Consider the following 17707-nt stretch of genomic DNA (forward strand, 5'->3'; position numbering starts at 1 on the left):
ACTGGCCGGAAGAAGGGGGAATGATGTCCAGGTTGCAGCCTCTGAGGGTGAGTGATAGTAGGGATGTCCAAACAGGAATCAGGTAAATACCGAGTCGACAGAAGGGGGCTACTGGATAGCTCCTGCCAAGAGCCAGACTTGAAGGAACAGGAAAAGTGCCTGACCTTTGCACTTTCATCAGCTGATTTGACGGGACCAAGGTAAGGGCAGAAAGCCGACTCTCCAGATGTTACTCCAGATCTTACTAGCTCTGCCTTCAGTCAGTCCTGACGAAGGGTCTCGGCCTGAAACGTCGACTGTACCTCTTCCTAGAGATGCTGCCTGGCCCGCTGCGTTCACCAGCAACTTTGATGTATGTCGCTCTCCAGATGTTCCCCAGCCTCAAGCCAATTGTGTCCCGTTCTCACTTTCTGGGCATCCCATCCACTGCAATACCCTTCCCCTGCTGTGCCCTGCGCTCCAGCTGCCCGCCAATCCAGATGTGTTTCATTCTCCAGCTGTGCCCTACTCCAGTTGTGACCCACCCTCCAGCTTTAACCCCTTCCAGCCATGACCCTCTCCCCACCTGTGACCCGAACCCAAGCTGTGACCCAGGTACCTACTTAACACAGTAGAGGAAATGGTCCCGCCAGTCCACGGTGCCTTTCCTGCCGGCTACGATCTGCTGGGCCACGGCGTTGATCCTGCTCCTGTTGTTCTGGAAGTACTGGAGGAGGCTGTTCACGGCGCAGTCGTTGGAACGCGGATCGTAAGGGTTGAGCGGTGCGTAGCAGAAGTCCTTGAGGCTGACGTTCCTCTGGGCCTTTTCGGACCACACCTCGATGTTCTGCAGCCTGGTCTGGAAGTCCAGCAGTTCCAAGAGGATGCCCTTGTCGAAGATGCCCGAGAACTTGTTTTTGCCGAACAGCACCGACTCGTAGGTGTAGTCCAACCGGTTGCTCACGGTGATAATAATCTGATCGGTGCGGAAGAAGGGGCCGAAGTTGGCGTCGTGGAAGTCTTTCTCCCGCCGGGCGCGGCTGTTGGGCGCCGACCACAGCTGCACCGGATCGGTGGTCAGCGTGATGTAGGTCAGGCCGGCCGAGAGCACCGCCACTGCGACCACCGAGGTGCCGATGACCAGCAGCGGGTGTCGCGCCACCGCTGTCCCCCAGCACCTGAAGGCGTCGGCCACCCACCCTTGGGTGACCTGGCTTACCCTGTAGGCACAGTCCCCTTCTGCCGGGGCCGCCGGGGAAGCCTTGCCCGCCAGCCGGCTCCTCAGTGCCCAGCGGAGAGTCAGGTAGAGGGCGAAGAGGGCGGTCAGCAAGCAGAAGATGGCGATGCAAACCACCAAGGAGCCGGGGAGGCCTCCGATCTTCCAGGGGGCCGGGGGCGGCGGCGGGCCCGGGATGGGTGGGCAGGAGGCCGTGCAGTCCTGGCAGGAACAAGCCTGGCCGTGGCTGGACGTGGACTCGTTGCACCTCCAGGAGTGGCCGCCGTAGGGCACGAAGCCGCCGGCGGGCCTCGTCGCGTTGGCGGCCAGCAGCACGAAGTCGATGTCGAGGGGGGCCAGGCCGTTGCTGGAGTCCCCCTGGAAGTTGAGCCAGCGCTGGGTGGTACACAGCGCCGCGCCGTACTTGCCGCACATGGGCGAGATGGCGTAGCCGCCAGTGGCTGGGATCCGCACGTTCTTGCAGGAGTCGAAGGCCCCGTCGGCAAACTGACGCTGGTAGTAACACCGGTACTCGAGCACCGCCAGGCGCAGCAACCCCGACACGTTGGACATGAAGGTCCTGCTGACCTCGATGTGGAGGCTTTGGTTGGGGCTGCACGTGTTCTGGCAGTGGAGGTTGATGAAGTTCTGCACGCAGGAGGGGCAGCGGGCCAGCAGCGCCTTGGAGAGGGACAGACTCTGCTCCAGCATCTTCAGCTGCTTGGTGGCACAACATGCCCGTGTGCTGGAGCTTCCGGTGTAGAGCATGGGGCACACCTTCCTCAGCAGGGACAGGTGACTCCCAGTCAAGTTGAGGGCCGGCCCATTATACACACAGGGCACCCTGGCCGGGAGTAGGTTGTTGCTCACATCCGGGTTCTTGCCGCAGTCCTCGCTGAAGGAGCAGTACCCGGCCTGGTGGATGGCCGTGCAGTTCGCCTGCTGGGTAGGAACAAAGTGAGATTCCAGACATCTTCAGCAAAGCACACATAATGCTGGAGGAACTCAGCAGGTCAGGCAGCATCTATGGGGGGAAATACTTCCCTTCATAGACGTTGCCTGGCCTGCCGAGACCCTTAGACAACAGGTTCTCCACTGACCAGAGACATTATCCCATTCACCACGAGGTGACCACCATCTGAATCCAGGAACCTGCCCCTTGCCAGCATAAGAAACAAAAGTGAGATTCAGTTGGCCCTTGGCCAGTCTGCAGACCACCATCATTGGGCAATTAAATACTGGCCAACCCTGCCAAGTTCATGTCTCTACCAAGACCTCCTACCATATACAGCCATGCCCTTTTCTCACCGCTGCCAGTAGGAAAGAGGTACAGGAGCCTTAGGTCCCACACTACCAGGTTTAGGAAGCTATTACCCTACAACCATCAGGTCCCACACCACCAGGTTCAGGAGCAGTTATTACCCCTCAACCATCAGGTCCCACACCACCAGGTTCAGGAGCAGTTATTACCCCTCAACCATCAGGTCCCACACCACCAGGTTCAGGAACAGTTATTATGTTACAACCATCAGGTCCCACACCACCAGGTTCAGGAACAGTTATTACCCCTCAACCATCAGGTCCCACACCACCAGGTTCAGGAACAGTTATTACCCCTCAACCATCAGGTCCCACACTACCAGGTTGAGGAACAGTTATTACCCCTCAACCATCAGGTCCCACACCACCAGGTTCAGGAACAGTTATTACTCTACAACCATCAGGTCCCACACCACCAGGTTCAGGAACAATTATTACCCCTCAACCATCAGGTCCCACACCACCAGGCTCAGGAACAGTTATTACCCCTCAACCATCAGGTCCCACACCACCAGGTTCAGGAACAGTTATTATCCTACAACCATCAGGTCCCACACCACCAGGTTCAGGAACAGTTATTACTCTACAACCATCAGGTCCCACACCACCAGGTTCAGGAACAGTTATTACGTTACAACCATCAGGTCCCACACCACCAGGTTTAGGAACAGTTATTATCCCTCAGCCATCAGGTCCCACACCACCAGGTTCAGGAACAGTTATTACCCCTCAACCATCAGGTCCCACAACACCAGGTTCAGGAACAGTTATTACCCTCAACCATCAGGTCCCACACCACCAGGTTCAGGAACAGTTATTACCCTACAACCATCAGGTCCCACACCACCAGGTTCAGGAACAGTTATTACCTTACAACCATCAGGTCCCACACCACCAGGTTTAGGAACAATTATTACCTTTTAACCTTCAGGTTCATGAACCAGTGTGGATAACTTCACTGACCTCAATGCTGGACTGACTCCACAACCTGCAGACCATGGGTTCTTAAACTTTTTTGTGCCATGGACCTTTTGAAGATTGGTGAAGCCCAAGACCCTTCTCAGAATCATATGTTTAAATATATAAAATAAAGGACATAGGGTTACTAAAGAAACCAATTATATTGAAATACAGTTAACAAAATATTTTTTTAAAAATTGTGACATTGTATGTGCTCCTTTACCAAAGTATTAAATAACAAGTAGTGGTGAGTGTGCTGTACACGATATCTTGAGATATCTGTAACAACTGTAGTGTGATACGAAATGATCTGTGATTTCTACAGGTGACAAAATCACCGGAACTGCTAATACTACTGTGGTTTGTTGCCTACATTCATGTGAAGGAATCGCTAAATTTGAGTTGGAGGTTAGTGAAAATAAAACTGCATTCCAAGTTCACAGACCCCTTGGAAACTGTCCACGGACTCCCGAGGGGTTCGTGGACTCCAGGTTAAAAACCTCTGCTATACACTCACTTTCAGGGGGCTCTATAACCCATATTCTCAGTATTATTTATTTACTTCTTTATTATTTGCACAAATGTCTTCTTTCGCACATGAGTTGTTTGTCAGTCTTTGTTGTTTATAGTTGTTCTTAACTCTATTGTATTTCATTTTCCTGTGAATGCCTGCAAGAAAATAAGTCTCAAGGTAGAGGATGGCGACATATATGTAGTTCGGTAATAAATTTACTTTGACTTTGACTTTGAGGAGAGATGGGATACACTGGGCATTTTTCCAGGAATGGAGGAGGCATGGGGTGGGAGACCTGACACAGGTTTACAACTTAAGGGAGTCATAGATGGTGTAGATGCAGGGAGCCTTTTCTCGTGGCTGAGGAGTCTAGAGCTTGGGGCCAGAAAGAAGAGTTTTAGAGGGAAGAGTTTGAGGAAGAACTCTTCCGTTTGGGTAAGGTTGGAGTCATGTCTGCACTGCCTGAGGAGGTGGTGGAGGCACAAACTCTCACAACATTGAAGAGATTCTAAATGAGGGCTCTGGACATGTGGCCATCTCGCCATCCTTGATCAGGACATTGGGTTCAAAGGTCAAGAAGTCAGGTTTCTGCTACTGTATGTAAAACTTTGGTTAGTGCTGTCAGATTTCTGAACAGTCCATGAAACTCTATTTTGCTCTCATTTTACACAATTTATTCATTATATTTCTTGTAACTTTCTAGTAATATTTTTGTGTATCGCTCTGTACTGCTGCTGCCAAACAAACTAATTTCATGACATACATCAGCGATGATAAAGCTGATTCTGATTCTGAGGATTGGCTGCACTGCTCCAGACAGGGTGTGGAGGCTTTGGAGGAGATGCAGGTGATGGGAGCACCACAGCATTTCAATGGAGCTGGAGTAAAGCCAGGGGTTTGCTGCCAGACCCTCGGCTGGATGGAACAGCAAAGACTTTCTTATGAGATGCATCTTAGAGAAGGGAGGTTGGGGCATGTAGATTGCTAGATAAAGGAGCTTTGGGAATGTTGGTGGGGGGCGGGGAGAGCTCAATAAGCAGCTTCCATGATAGTAGGTTCTGTTTCTGATACAGGGAATGTCTTCTTCTGTTGCTGGTGGGACAGCAGTTCCTCAACTGATTGGCCTGAGGCGGTTGTGATCTTGCTCACTGCCCTGTTCCATTGCGTTTGTAGTCACCATCACGTCTTCTGTTTCCTAAGGGTTTCATCAAGATGCTGCCTAGATTGCAAGAAGAGTTAGGACAAACTTGAGTTGCTTTCCCTATTCTATCAGAGGCCAAAGGGAAAATTGACAGAAGTTTATAGAATTATGAGAGGTATAGATGGAGTGGACATTCGGAGTTTTGTGTGACAAGGGTACAGCACAGGAAATGGTACATGGGTGACAAGTGAGGTGGAAAACCTAGTCAGATGGAAGAAGGCAGCATACATGAGATTTAGGAAGCACGGATCAAGTGGGTCTATTGAGGAATATAGGGAAGCAAGAAAGGAGCTTAAGAAGGGGCTGAGAAGAGCAAACACAGCATGAGAAGGCCTTGGCGAGTAGAGTAAAGGAAAACCCCAAGGCATTCTTCTATTATGTGAAGAAAAAAAGGATGACAGGAGTGAAGGTAGGACCGATTAGAGATAAAGATGGGAAGATGTGCCTGGAGGCTGTGGAAGTGAGCGAGGTCCTCAATGAATACTTCTCTTCGGTATTCACCAATGAGAGGGAACTTGATGATGGTGAGGACAATATGAGTGAGGTTGATGTTCTGGAGCATGTTGATATCAAGGGAGAGGAGGGTTGGAGTTGTTAGTCATAGTCATACTTTATTGATCCCGGGGGAAATTGGTTTTTGTTACGGTTGCACTGTAAATAATAAATAGTAATAAAATCATAAATAGTTAAATAGTAATATGTAAAATTATGCCTGGAAATAAGTTAAAATACATTAGGACGGATAAGTCCCCAGGGCCTGACGGAATATTCCCCAGGCTGCTCCACGAGGCGAGGGAAGAGATTGCTGAGCCTCTGGCTAGGATCTTTATGTCCTCATTGTCCACGGGAATGGTACGGGCGGATTAGAGGGAGGCAAATGTGGTCCCCTTGTTCAAAAAAGGTAGTAGGGATAGTCTGGGTAACTATAGACCAGTGAGCCTTACGTCTGTGGTGGGAAAGTTGTTGGAAAAGATTCTCAGAGACAGGATCTATAGGCATTTAGAGAATCATGGTCTGATCAGGGACAGTCAGCATGGCTTTGTGAAGGGCAGATCGTGTCTAACAAGCCTGATAGAGTTCTTTGAGGAGGTGACCAGGCATATAGATGAGGGTAGTGCAGTGGATGTGATCTACATGGATTTTAGTAAGGCATTTGACAAGGTTCCACACGGTAGGCTTATTCAGAAAGTCAGAAGGCATGGGATCCAGGGAAGTTTGGTCAGGTGGATTCAGAATTGGCTTGCCTGCAGAAGGCAGAGGGTCGTGGTGGAGGGAGTACATTCAGATTGGAGGATTGTGACTAGTGGTGTCCCACAAGGATCTGTTCTGGGACCTCTACTTTTCGTGATTTTTATTAAAGACATGGATGTGGGGGTAGAGGGGTGGGTTGGCAAGTTTGCAGATGACACAAAGGTTGGTGGTGTTGTAGATAGTGTAGAGGATTGTCGAAGATTGCAGAGAGACATTGACAGGATGCAGAAGTGGGCTGAGAAGTGGCAGATGGAGTTCAACCCGGAGAAGTGTGAGGTGGTACACTTTGGAAGGACAAACTCCAAGGCAGAGTACAAAGTAAATGGCAGGATACTTGGTAGTGTGGAGGAGCAGAGGGATCTGGGGGTACATGTCCACAGATCCCTGAAAGTTGCCTCACAGGTGGATAGGGTAGTTAAGAAAGCTTATGGGGTGTTAGTTTCATAAGTCGAGGGATAGAGTTTAAGAGTCGCGATGTAATGATGCAGCTCTATAAAACTCTGGTTAGGCCACACTTGGAGTACCATGTCCAGTTCTGGTCGCCTCACTATAGGAAGGATGTGGAAGCATTGGAAAGGGTACAGAGGAGACTTAACAGGATGCTCCCTGGTTTAGAGAGTATGCATTATGATCAGAGATTAAGGGAGCTAGGGCTTTACTCTTTGGAGAGAAGGAGGATGAGAGGAAACTTGATAGAGGTGTACAAGATAATAAGAGGAATAGATAGAGTGGATAGCCAGCGCCTCTTCCTCAGGGCACCACTGCTCAATACAAGAGGACATGGTTTTAAGGTAAGGGGTGGGAAGTTCAAGGGGGATATTAGAGGAAGGTTTTTTACTCAGAGAGTGGTTGGTGCGTGGAATGGACTGCCTGAGTCAGTGGTGGAGGCAGATACACTAGTGAAGTTTAAGAGATTACTAGACAGGTATATGGAGGAATTTAAGGTGGGGGTTTATATGGGAGGCAGGGTTTGAGGGTTGGTACAACATTGTGGGCCAAAGGGCCTGTAATGTGCTGTACTATTCTATGTTCTATGTTTAACATATTGTTGGGCGCCATCGTACTGTAGCAGTTAGCGCAACGCCAGTACGGCTCGGAGCATCAATTCAGTTCTGAGGTTTTCCCTGTGGAATGGGTGGGTTTTCTCTGGTTTCCTCCAAAGGTGTACCGGTTAGCAGGTTAATGGGTCATTGTACATTGTCCTGTGATTAGGCTCGGGTTCATTCAGGAGGTGCAGGAGCGGCACAGCTTGAAGGGCGAAAGGGCATCCTCTGCACCGTATCTCAACGAGTAAAACAATAAATAAGTAAACACCAAATCAAACGTGCAAGGCTGGTGCTTAAGGGAAGCGTCACCACACTTCCAGCAGCAACATAGCGCACCAACAGCTCACTAACTCTTATGTCTTTGGAGTGTGGGAGGAAACCGGAGCACCCGGAGGAAACCCTGTGGTCACGGGGAGAACGTACAAACTCCTTACAGACAGTGATTGGAAGTGAAGCCCGATCTTACAGCTGGCTCTGTAATGGCGTTACACTAACAACTACACTACCGCGTTGGCTACTGGATTTCATTGCCTGTGACGGCGCTTCCAGTGAATGCCAGTTTCCATGAAGGGCACCACGGTAGTGTGGCGGTTTGCCTGATGCCGTTACCGCCTGGGGCGTCAGAGTTCAAAGTTCAATTCTGACATCCTCTGTAAGGAGTTTGTACATTCTTCCCATGTGTGCGTGGGTTTCCTCCGGGTGTTCTGGTTTCCTCTGACGTCCGAACTGGTTAGTAGGTTAACCGTCCTGTGATTAGACTAGAGTTTAATCGGTGGGTTGCTGGACAATACTCTTCAGTGGACCAGAAGGGCCTGTTCTGTATCTCTAAAATAAATAAAATCTGATGAGACCATCCAGACGTATCCTTCGACCACTTTGAATGTACTGTCCAATATTATCATGGAATGAACAACCCAATTGAATAGGCAACAGAGACTGAATCCCTGAGGGAAAGAATTCCAAATATTCACCCACTCCAAGGGAAGACATTTCCCCTCCCTAGGGATCTGCGTAGAATTAATGAGGGTTCTCAGTAGGAAGTTGGACGGAGAGATGATAATTTACCAAGCCCTGAGGAAACTGCACCGACTCATCAAGACTCTTTAAACAGCACCTTTCAAACCAACAACCTCTACCAGCTCGAGGGACAAGGAGATCACCACCTGGAAGTTGCCCTCCAAGCCCCACACACCATCCTGACTTGGAGATGTGCCATTGTTCTCTGACCATCGCTGGGTCAAACACCTGGAGGTGTCGACCTAACAACATTGAGGGGCAACTCACACCTCAAAGACTGCGGTAGCTCAGATCATCAACACCTTCCCAAGGGCAACTACGGACGGGCAATTTACGTTTCATCCCCTGGGAAGTTAATCTGATCAATCATTCTAGTTAGCCCCCCTCCATCTACTAACCCTGTTACTGCGCTGCACTATAAAATCTTTAAACCACTTTTTATAATGCTGTTTACATTGTAAATATAGGTTGGTATGTATGCATTTTTATCCTGCATCTGTACTTCATCCTCAAGCTTTATTCTTTCTGTAATTCTTCATGATTGTTGAACGTTGTTGTATTTTGTTGTCCTGACCAACACACTACAGTAAATTCCTAATACTTGTAAACATGCATTCAGAGGCCACTTTATTAGGTACACCTGCTCATTAATGCAAATATCTAATCAGCCAGTCGTGTGGCAGCAACTCGATCCATAAAAGCATAGAAACATAGAAACATAGAAAATAGGTGCAGGAGTAGGCCATTCGGCCCTTCGAGCCTGCACCGCCATTTATTATGATCATGGCTGATCATCCAACTCAGAACCCAGCCTTCCCTCCATACCCACTGACCCCTGTAGCCACAAGGGCCATATCTAACTCCCTCTTAAACATAGCCAATGAACTGGCCTCAACAGTTTGCTGTGGCAGAGAATTCCACAGATTCACCACTCTCTGTGTGAAGAAGTTTTTCCTAATCTCGGTCCTAAAAGGCTTCCCCTCTATCCTCAAACTGTGACCCCTCGTTCTGGACCTCCCCAACATCGGGAACAATCTTCCCGCATCTAGCCTGTCCAATCCCTTTAGGATCTTATACGTTTCAATCAGATCCCCCCTCAATCTTCTAAATTCCAACGAGTACAAGCCCAGTTCATCCAGTCTTTCTTCATATGAAAGACCTGCCATCCCAGCATGCAGACATGGTCAAGAGGTTCAGTTGTTGTTCAGACCAAACATCAGAATGGATAAGAAAGGTGATTTACAGTAAGTGACTTTGATTGTTGGTGTCAGATGGGGTGGTTTGAGTACCTCAGAAACTGCTGATCTCGTGGGGTTTTCCTGCACAACAGTCTCTAGAGATTGGTGCAAAAAATACAAAAACTATTTATTTATTTATTGAGAAGCAGCCTTCTGGCCCTTCTGGTCCTTTGAGCCACGCCACCCAGCAATCCCCTGGGGTAATCCTAGCCTAATTACGGGACAATTTTCTATGACCAGTTAACCCGAGTTACAGGGAAAGTTTGATTAGGTTAGGACTTCATTCCCTGGAGCATAGGAGCATTTAAAATGACCACTTAACCCTCCAGCTTATACATCTTTGGAGGAAACCAGAGCACCGGGAGGAAACCCATGTGGTTTGTGAGGGGTGTAGACAGAGTAAATATGAATAGGCTCTTTCCACTTAGATTAGGAGAGATAAATACGAGAGGACATGGCTTTAGGGTGAAAGGGGAAAGGTTTAGGGGGAACTTCTTCACTCAGAGAGTGGTGGGAGTGTGGAACAAGCTGCCATCTGACGTGGTAAATGCGGGCTCACTCTTAAATTTTAAGAATAAATTGGACAGATACATGGATGGGAGAGGCCTGGAGGGTGATAGACTGGGTGCAGGACAATGGGACTAGAGGAATAAAGTTTCAGCACAGACTAGAAGGGCTGAATGGCCTGATTTCTGTGCTGTAGTGTTCTATGGTTCTATGGTCACTGGGAGAACGTACAAACTCCTTGCAGACAGCAGCTTCCCATTCTCACCCTAAAGCTATGCCCTCTAGTATATTCCTACCCCGGACTGTAACTCTACCTGTGCCTCTGATACATCTCCCGGGTCCCCCCACCCCCCTCATTTCCTTGTCATGGATATGTTTTGGGCTTCTTTTTTTAATTGAACAAAAACATAGTATTTACACAGAACATCACAGCACAGTACAGGCCCTTTGGCCCATGACTTTGTGCCAACATTTTAACCTACTTCACAATCAATCTAACTCTTCCCTCACATATAACCCGTAACACAATCTTTTTCTTTCGTTCATTTGCCTAAGAGTTTCTCACATGTCCCGATTGCATCAACCTTTACCACCAACCCGGCAGTTTATTCGAGGCGCTCACCGCTCTCTGTGTTAAAAAAAACTACCTCTGACATCTCCCCTAAATTATCCACCATTCAGTTTAAAATGATGTCCTCCACTTTTAAACCTTGCCATCCTGGGTAGAAGGTTCTCTACCTATCACTTGTGAAAATCAAAGTAAATTTAATATCAAAGTACGTGTACGTCTACGTCACCATACACTACCTTGAGATTTATCATTTTACAGGCATTTACAGGAAAATAAATACAATAAAATTTGTGAAAAACTATATATGAGTGAAGACTAACAAATGAGCAATGTGCAAAAGACAAAGTTCAAAGTAAATATACTTAAGTACATATGTGTCACCATGTACAACCCTGACATTCATTTTTTTGCGGGTATACTTATTAAGTCCACAATAGAATCAATGAAAAACCACACAAACTGGGTCTTCAACCAGGGTGAAAAAGACAACAAGCTGTGCTAATACAAAAAGAAGAAACAAAAATAATAAATAAAATTGCAATAAATATTGAGAACATGAGATGAAAAATCTTTTAAAATGAGTCCATAGGTTGTGGGAACATTTCAATGATGGGGCAAGTGAAGTTATCCCCTTTGGTTCAAGAGCCTGATGGTTGTAGGGTAATAACTGTTCCTGAACCTGGTGGTGTGGGACCTGATGGTTGAGGGGTAATAACTGTTCCTGAACCTGGTGGTGTGGGACCTGATGGTTGTAGGGTAATAACTGTTCCTGAACCTGGTGGTGTGGGATCTGATGGTTGAGGGGTAATAACTGTTCCTGAACCTGGTGGTGTGGGACCTGATGGTTGAGGGGTAATAACTGTTCCTGAACCTGGTGGTGTGGAACCTGATGGTTGAGGGGTAATAACTGTTCCTGAACCTGGTGGTGTGGGGTCTGATGGTTGAGGGGTAATAACTGTTCCTGAACCTGGTGGTGTGGGACCTGATGGTTGAGGGGTAATAACTGTTCCTGAACCTGGTGGTGTGGAACCTGATGGTTGTGGGGTAATAACTGTTCCTGAACCTGGTGGTGTGGGACCTGATGGTTGAGGGGTAATAACTGTTCCTGAACCTGGTGGTGTGGGACCTGATGGTTGTAGGGTAATAACTGTTCCTGAACCTGGTGGTGTGGGATCTGATGGTTGAGGGGTAATAACTGTTCCTGAACCTGGTGGTGTGGGACCTGATGGTTGAGGGGTAATAACTGTTCCTGATCCTGGTGGTGTGGGACCTGATGGTTGAGGGGTAATAACTGTTCCAGAACCTGGTGGTGTGGGACCTGACGGTTGAGGGGTAATAACTGTTCCTGAACCTGGTGGTGTGGAACCTGATGGTTGAGGGGTAATAACTGTTCCTGAACCTGGTGGTGTGGGACCTGATGGTTGAGGGGTAATAACTGTTCCTGAACCTGGTGGTGTGGAACCTGATGGTTGAGGGGTAATAACTGTTCCTGAACCTGGTGGTGTGGGGTCTGATGGTTGAGGGGTAATAACTGTTCCTGAACCTGGTGGTGTGGGACCTGATGGTTGAGGGGTAATAACTGTTCCTGAACCTGGTGGTGTGGAACCTGATGGTTGTGGGGTAATAACTGTTCCTGAACCTGGTGGTGTGGGACCTGATGGTTGAGGGGTAATAACTGTTCCTGAACCTGGAGGTGTGGGACCTGATGGTTGAGGGGTAATAACTGTTCCTGAACCTGGTGGTGTGGGCCCTGATGGTTGTGGGATAATAACCGTTCCTGAACCTGGAGGTGTGGGACCTGATGGTTGAGGGGTAATAACCGTTACTGAACCTGTTGGTGTGGGACCTGATGGTTGAGGGGTAATAACCGTTCCTGAACCTGGTGGTGTGGGACCTGATAGTTGTGGGGTAATAACCGTTCCTGAACCTGGTGATGTGGGACCTGATGGTTGAGGGTAATAACCGTTCCTGAACCTGGTGGTGTAGGACCTGATGGTTGAGGGGTAATAACTGTTCCTGAACCTGGTGGTGTGGGACCTGATGGTTGAGGGGTAATAACTGTTCCTGAACCTGGTGGTGTGGGACCTGATGGTTGAGGGGTAATAACTGTTCCTGAGCCTGGTGGTGTGGGACCTGATTGCTGAGGGTAATAACTGTTCCTGAACCTGGTGTTGTGGGACCTTATACTCTTATACACTGCTCAAGTCGCCCTAGGAAAAGGTCTCTGGCAGTCCACTCAATCTATGCCTCTTATCATCCTGTACACCTGAATGAAGTCTCCGCTCATCCTCCGTCACTCCAAAGTGAAAAGCACCAGCTCGCTCAACCTTCGCATATGTATAACTTTTGTAACATTTTCCGTACTTATAACTTTAATAAGATTATTAAATTAAGGCAACACCTTCCCCATCCATAGAAACCATAGAAACTACAGCACAGAAACAGGCCTTTTGGCCCTTCTTGGCTGTGCCGAACCATTTTCTGCCTAGTCCCACTGACCTGCACACGGACCATATCCCTCCATATACCTCCATCCATGTATCTGTCCAATTTATTCTTAAATGTTAAAAAAGAACTCGCATTTATCACTTCGTCTGGCAGCTCATTCCATACTCCCACCACTCTCTGTGTGAAGAAGCCCCCACTAATGTTCCCTTTAAACTTTTCCCCCCTCACCCTTAACCCATGTCCTCTGGTTTTTTTCTCCCCTTGCCTCAGTGGAAAAAGCCTGCTTGCATTCACTCTATCTATACCCATCATAATTTTATATACCTCCATCAAATCTCCCCTCATTCTTCTACGCTCCAGGGAATAAAGTCCTAACCTATTCAACCTTTCTCTGTAACTGAGTTTCTCAAGTCCTGGCAACATCCTTGTAAACCTTCTCTGCACTCTTTCAACCTTATTTATATCCTTCCTGTAATTTGGTGACCAAAACTGAACACAATACTCCAGATTCGGCCTCACCAATGCCTTATACAACCTCATCATAACATTCCAGCTCTTATACTCAATACTTTGATTAATAAAGGCCAATGTACCAAAAGCTCTCTTTACGACCCTATCTACTTGTGACACCACTTTTAGGGAATTTTGTATCTGTATTCCCAGATCCCTCTGTTCTACTGCACTCCTCAGTGCCTTACCATTAACCCTGTATGTTCTACCTTGGTTTGTCCTTCCAACGTGTAATACCTCACACTTGTCTGCATTAAATTCCATCTGCTATTTTTCAGCCCATTTTTCCAGCTGGTCCAAGTCCCTCTGCAGGCTCTGAAAACCTTCCTCAGTGTCTACTACACCTCCAATCTTTGTATCATCAGCAAATTTGCTGATCCAATTTACCACATTATCATCCAGATCATTGATATAGATGACAAATAACAATGGACCCAGAACTGATCCCTGTGGCACACCACTAGTCACAGGCCTCCACTCAGGGAAGCAATTCTCTACCACCACTCTTTGGCTTCTTCCATTGAGCCAATGCCTAATCCAATTTACCACCTCTCCATGTATACCTAGCGACTGAATTTTCCTAACAAACCTCCCATGCGGGACCTTGTCAAGGGCCTTACTGAAATCCATGTAGACAATATCAACTGCCTTCCCTTCATCCACTTTCCTGGTAACCTCCTCGAAAAACTCCAACAGATTGGTCAAATATGACCTACCACGCACAAAGCCATGTTGACTCTCCCTAATAAGTCCCTGTCTATCCAAATGCTTGTAGATTCTGTCTCTTAGTACTCCCTCCAATAACTTACTTACTACCGACGTTAAACTCACCGGCCTATAATTTCCCGGATTACTTTTCGATCCTTTTTTAAACAACGGAACAACATGAGCCACTTTCCAATCCTCCGGCACCTCACCGGTAGACAGCGACATTTTAAATATTTCTGCCAGGGCCCCCGCAATTTCAAAACTAGTCTCCTTCAAGGTCCAAGGGAACACTCTGTCAGGTCCCGGGGATTTATCCACTTTAATTTTCCTCAAGACAGCAAGCACCTCCTCCTTTTCAATCTGTACAGTTTCCATGATCTCACTACTTGATTCCCTCAATTCCATAGACTTCATGCCAGTTTCCTTAGTAAATACAGACGCAAAAAACCTATTTAAGATCTCCCCCATTTCCTTTGGTTCCGCACATAGCCGACCACTCTGATCTTCAAGAGGACCAATTTTATCCCTTACAATCCTTTTGCTCTTAATATACCTGTAAAAGCCCTTTGGATTATCCTTCACTTTGACTGCCAAGGCAACCTCATGTCTTAAGTATTTCATTTCTCATTTCTTAAGTATTTTTGTGCACTTCTTATACTCCTCAAGCACCTGATTTACTCCCTGTTTCCTAGACATTTCATACAACTCCCTCTTCTTCTTTATCAGAGTTGCAATATCCCTTGAGAACCAAGGTTCCTTATTCCTATTCAATTTGCCTTTAATCCTGACAGGAACATACAAACTCTGCGCTCTCAAAATTTCCCCTTTGAAGGCTTCCCACCTACCAATCACATCTTTGCCAGAGAACAACCTGTCCCAATCCACGCTTTTTAGATCCTTTCTCATTTCTTCAAATTTGGCCTTCTTCCAGTTCAGAACCTCAACCCTAGGGCCAGATCTATCCTTGTCCATGATCAAATCGAAACTAATGGTGTTATGATCACTGGAACCAAAGTGCTCCCCTACACAGACTTCTGTCACTTGTCCTAACTTGTTTCCTAACAGGAGATCCAATATTGCATCCCCTCTAGTTGGTCCCTCTATGTATTGATTTAGGAAACTTTCCTGAACACATTTTACAAACTCTAAACCATCTAGACCCCTAACAGTATGGGAGTCCCAATCAATGCATGGAAAATTAAAATCCCCTACCACCACAACTTTATGTTTCCTGCAGTTGCCTGCTATCTCTCTGCAGATTTGCTCTTCCAAGTCTCGTTGACTATTGGGTGGTCTGTAATACAATCCCACTAATGTGGCCATACCTTTCCTGTTTCTCAGCTCCACCCATAAGGACTCAGTAGACAAGCCCTCTAATCTGTCCTGCCTGAGCACTGCTGTAATATTTTCCATAACAAGCACTGCTACTCCCCCACCTTTCATTCCTCTGCCTCGATCACATCTGAAACATCGGAACCCTGGAATATTAAGCTGCCAGTCCTGCCCCTCCTGTAGCCAAGTTTCACTAATTGCTACAACATCATAATTCCATGTGTCAATCCACGCCCTTAACTCATCTGCCTTCCCCGCAATACTCCTAGCATTGAAATATATACACCTCAGAAGATTTTTACCACCACCCACAACCTTTCTGTCAGCGGATTTGCTTAAACTTTCAATATCATTTATTTTCACCCCAGCCACACTGTCAGCTCCGGCACTCTGGTTCCCATCCCTCTGCAAATCTAGTTTAAAGCCTCCTCAATAGCATTAACAAACCTCCCTGAAAGGATATTGGTCCCCCTGTAGTTCAAGTGTAACCCGTCTCTCTTGTACAGTTCCTACCTGCCCCAGAAGAGGTCCCAATGATCCTGAAATCTGAATCCCTGCCCCTACACCAGTTCCTCAGCCACTTGTTCCTCCTCCAGAGCATCCTATTCCTACCCTCACTGGCACCTAGCATAGGTAGCAATCCTGAGATTACCACCCTCGAGGTCCTGCTTTTCAACTTCCTGCCAAGCTCTCTATACTCACTGTCCAGGACCTCCTCACTCTTCCTTGCTATGTCATTGGTACCGATGTGCACCACGACATCTGGCTGGTCACCCTCCCACTTCAGAATGTCATGCAATTGATCAGAGACATCCTTGACCCTGGCACCCGGGAGGCAACAAACCATCCTGGATTCTCTGTCACGACCACAGAACCTCCTATCTCCAACTCTAACTATCGAGTCCCCTATCACTACCGCTCTCCCCTTTTTCCACCCTCCCTTCTGCACTACAGAGCCAGACTCAGTGCCAGAGATCCGGCTACTGCAGCTAGTCCCAGGTAAGTCATCCCTCCCAACAGTATCCAATGTGGTATACTTGTTGTTGAGGGGAATGGCCACAGGGGAACCCTGCTCTGCCTGCCCTTTCCCCTTCCCTCACCTGACAGTGACCCAATTTCCTGTCCTTGGAGTACCCACTAGTCCCTCTGCAGACAGATCCACTTTGGTATCAAGTGCCAACAAAGTATCACTTGGGTACATTTATATAGCAACTGACCCTTACTCTAGAAAGCGGGAAATACCAGTGTAGAACTGTAACAAAAGTCGTGCGGCAATTAAAATACATTTTACTCACGAAATCTGATAGAAACTCACCGTGAACGAGTGACCAAGCAGCAGTAATACAACAGCTGGCAGCTTTGTGAACATTCTGGATTTCTCCCTCTTCTGCTTTACAGTTATGCTTCTGTTAAATAAATCTCAGGTAATCCTAAACAGAGAGTTAATCCCAAATGGTAGCTCACTCAACAGTGAGGTCCTATATCAGGTTTATGGGCATTTTGTTATCGTTAATCTGGTCTGATGGGGAGCAACCAGTCAGGAAGAGAATATACTTATCAATTTTCAGTTATGATTAACCCATGGAATTGAATTTGAACAGTGTAAACCTCTGTCATTTAGCAATTAATTATTAGCCAGTACAGTGATATTTATGTAGCGGGCTTGGCTGTAGAGTTTGATTGGCTGGGAAACTCGTAACCTTGATCTGTGGCTTCTCCTGCATGCCAAGTAATCTCCTCCTCCTCCTGTAAAAAAAATACTCAGGGATTCTCACTCAGGAAGAGAAGAAAATCCTATCAGGTAGAAACCTGACAACTTGTGTCTATTTGTTAATTTACATGGAGGCCAAGTCATTAGGTATATTTAAAGTGGAGGTTGCTCGGTCCTT

General features: G+C 47.3%; 1 protein-coding gene across 2 annotated transcripts in view; it reads right to left on the bottom strand.

Moving 5' to 3' along the window:
* Positions 1-17329, bottom strand: part of npc1l1 (NPC1-like 1) — a 72736-nt gene extending 55407 nt beyond the window's left edge. The window contains exons 1-2 of one of the 2 annotated variants that reach the window (XM_063057177.1): positions 17134-17329; positions 603-2134 (exon numbers count right to left, since the gene is read on the bottom strand). In XM_063057177.1, coding sequence (XP_062913247.1) covers positions 603-2134; positions 17134-17187 — 1586 coding nt within the window. In that variant the 5' untranslated portion in view covers positions 17188-17329. Of the gene's footprint in view, positions 1-602; positions 2138-17133 lie in introns of both variants that reach the window. The other variant, XM_063057176.1, reaches the window with a different exon arrangement.
* Between the last annotated feature and the right edge of the window lie 378 nt (positions 17330-17707).

Source organism: Mobula hypostoma, chromosome 8, assembly GCF_963921235.1.
Source record: "Mobula hypostoma chromosome 8, sMobHyp1.1, whole genome shotgun sequence".
In the NCBI taxonomy this organism is placed as follows: Eukaryota; Metazoa; Chordata; class Chondrichthyes; order Myliobatiformes; family Myliobatidae; genus Mobula; species Mobula hypostoma.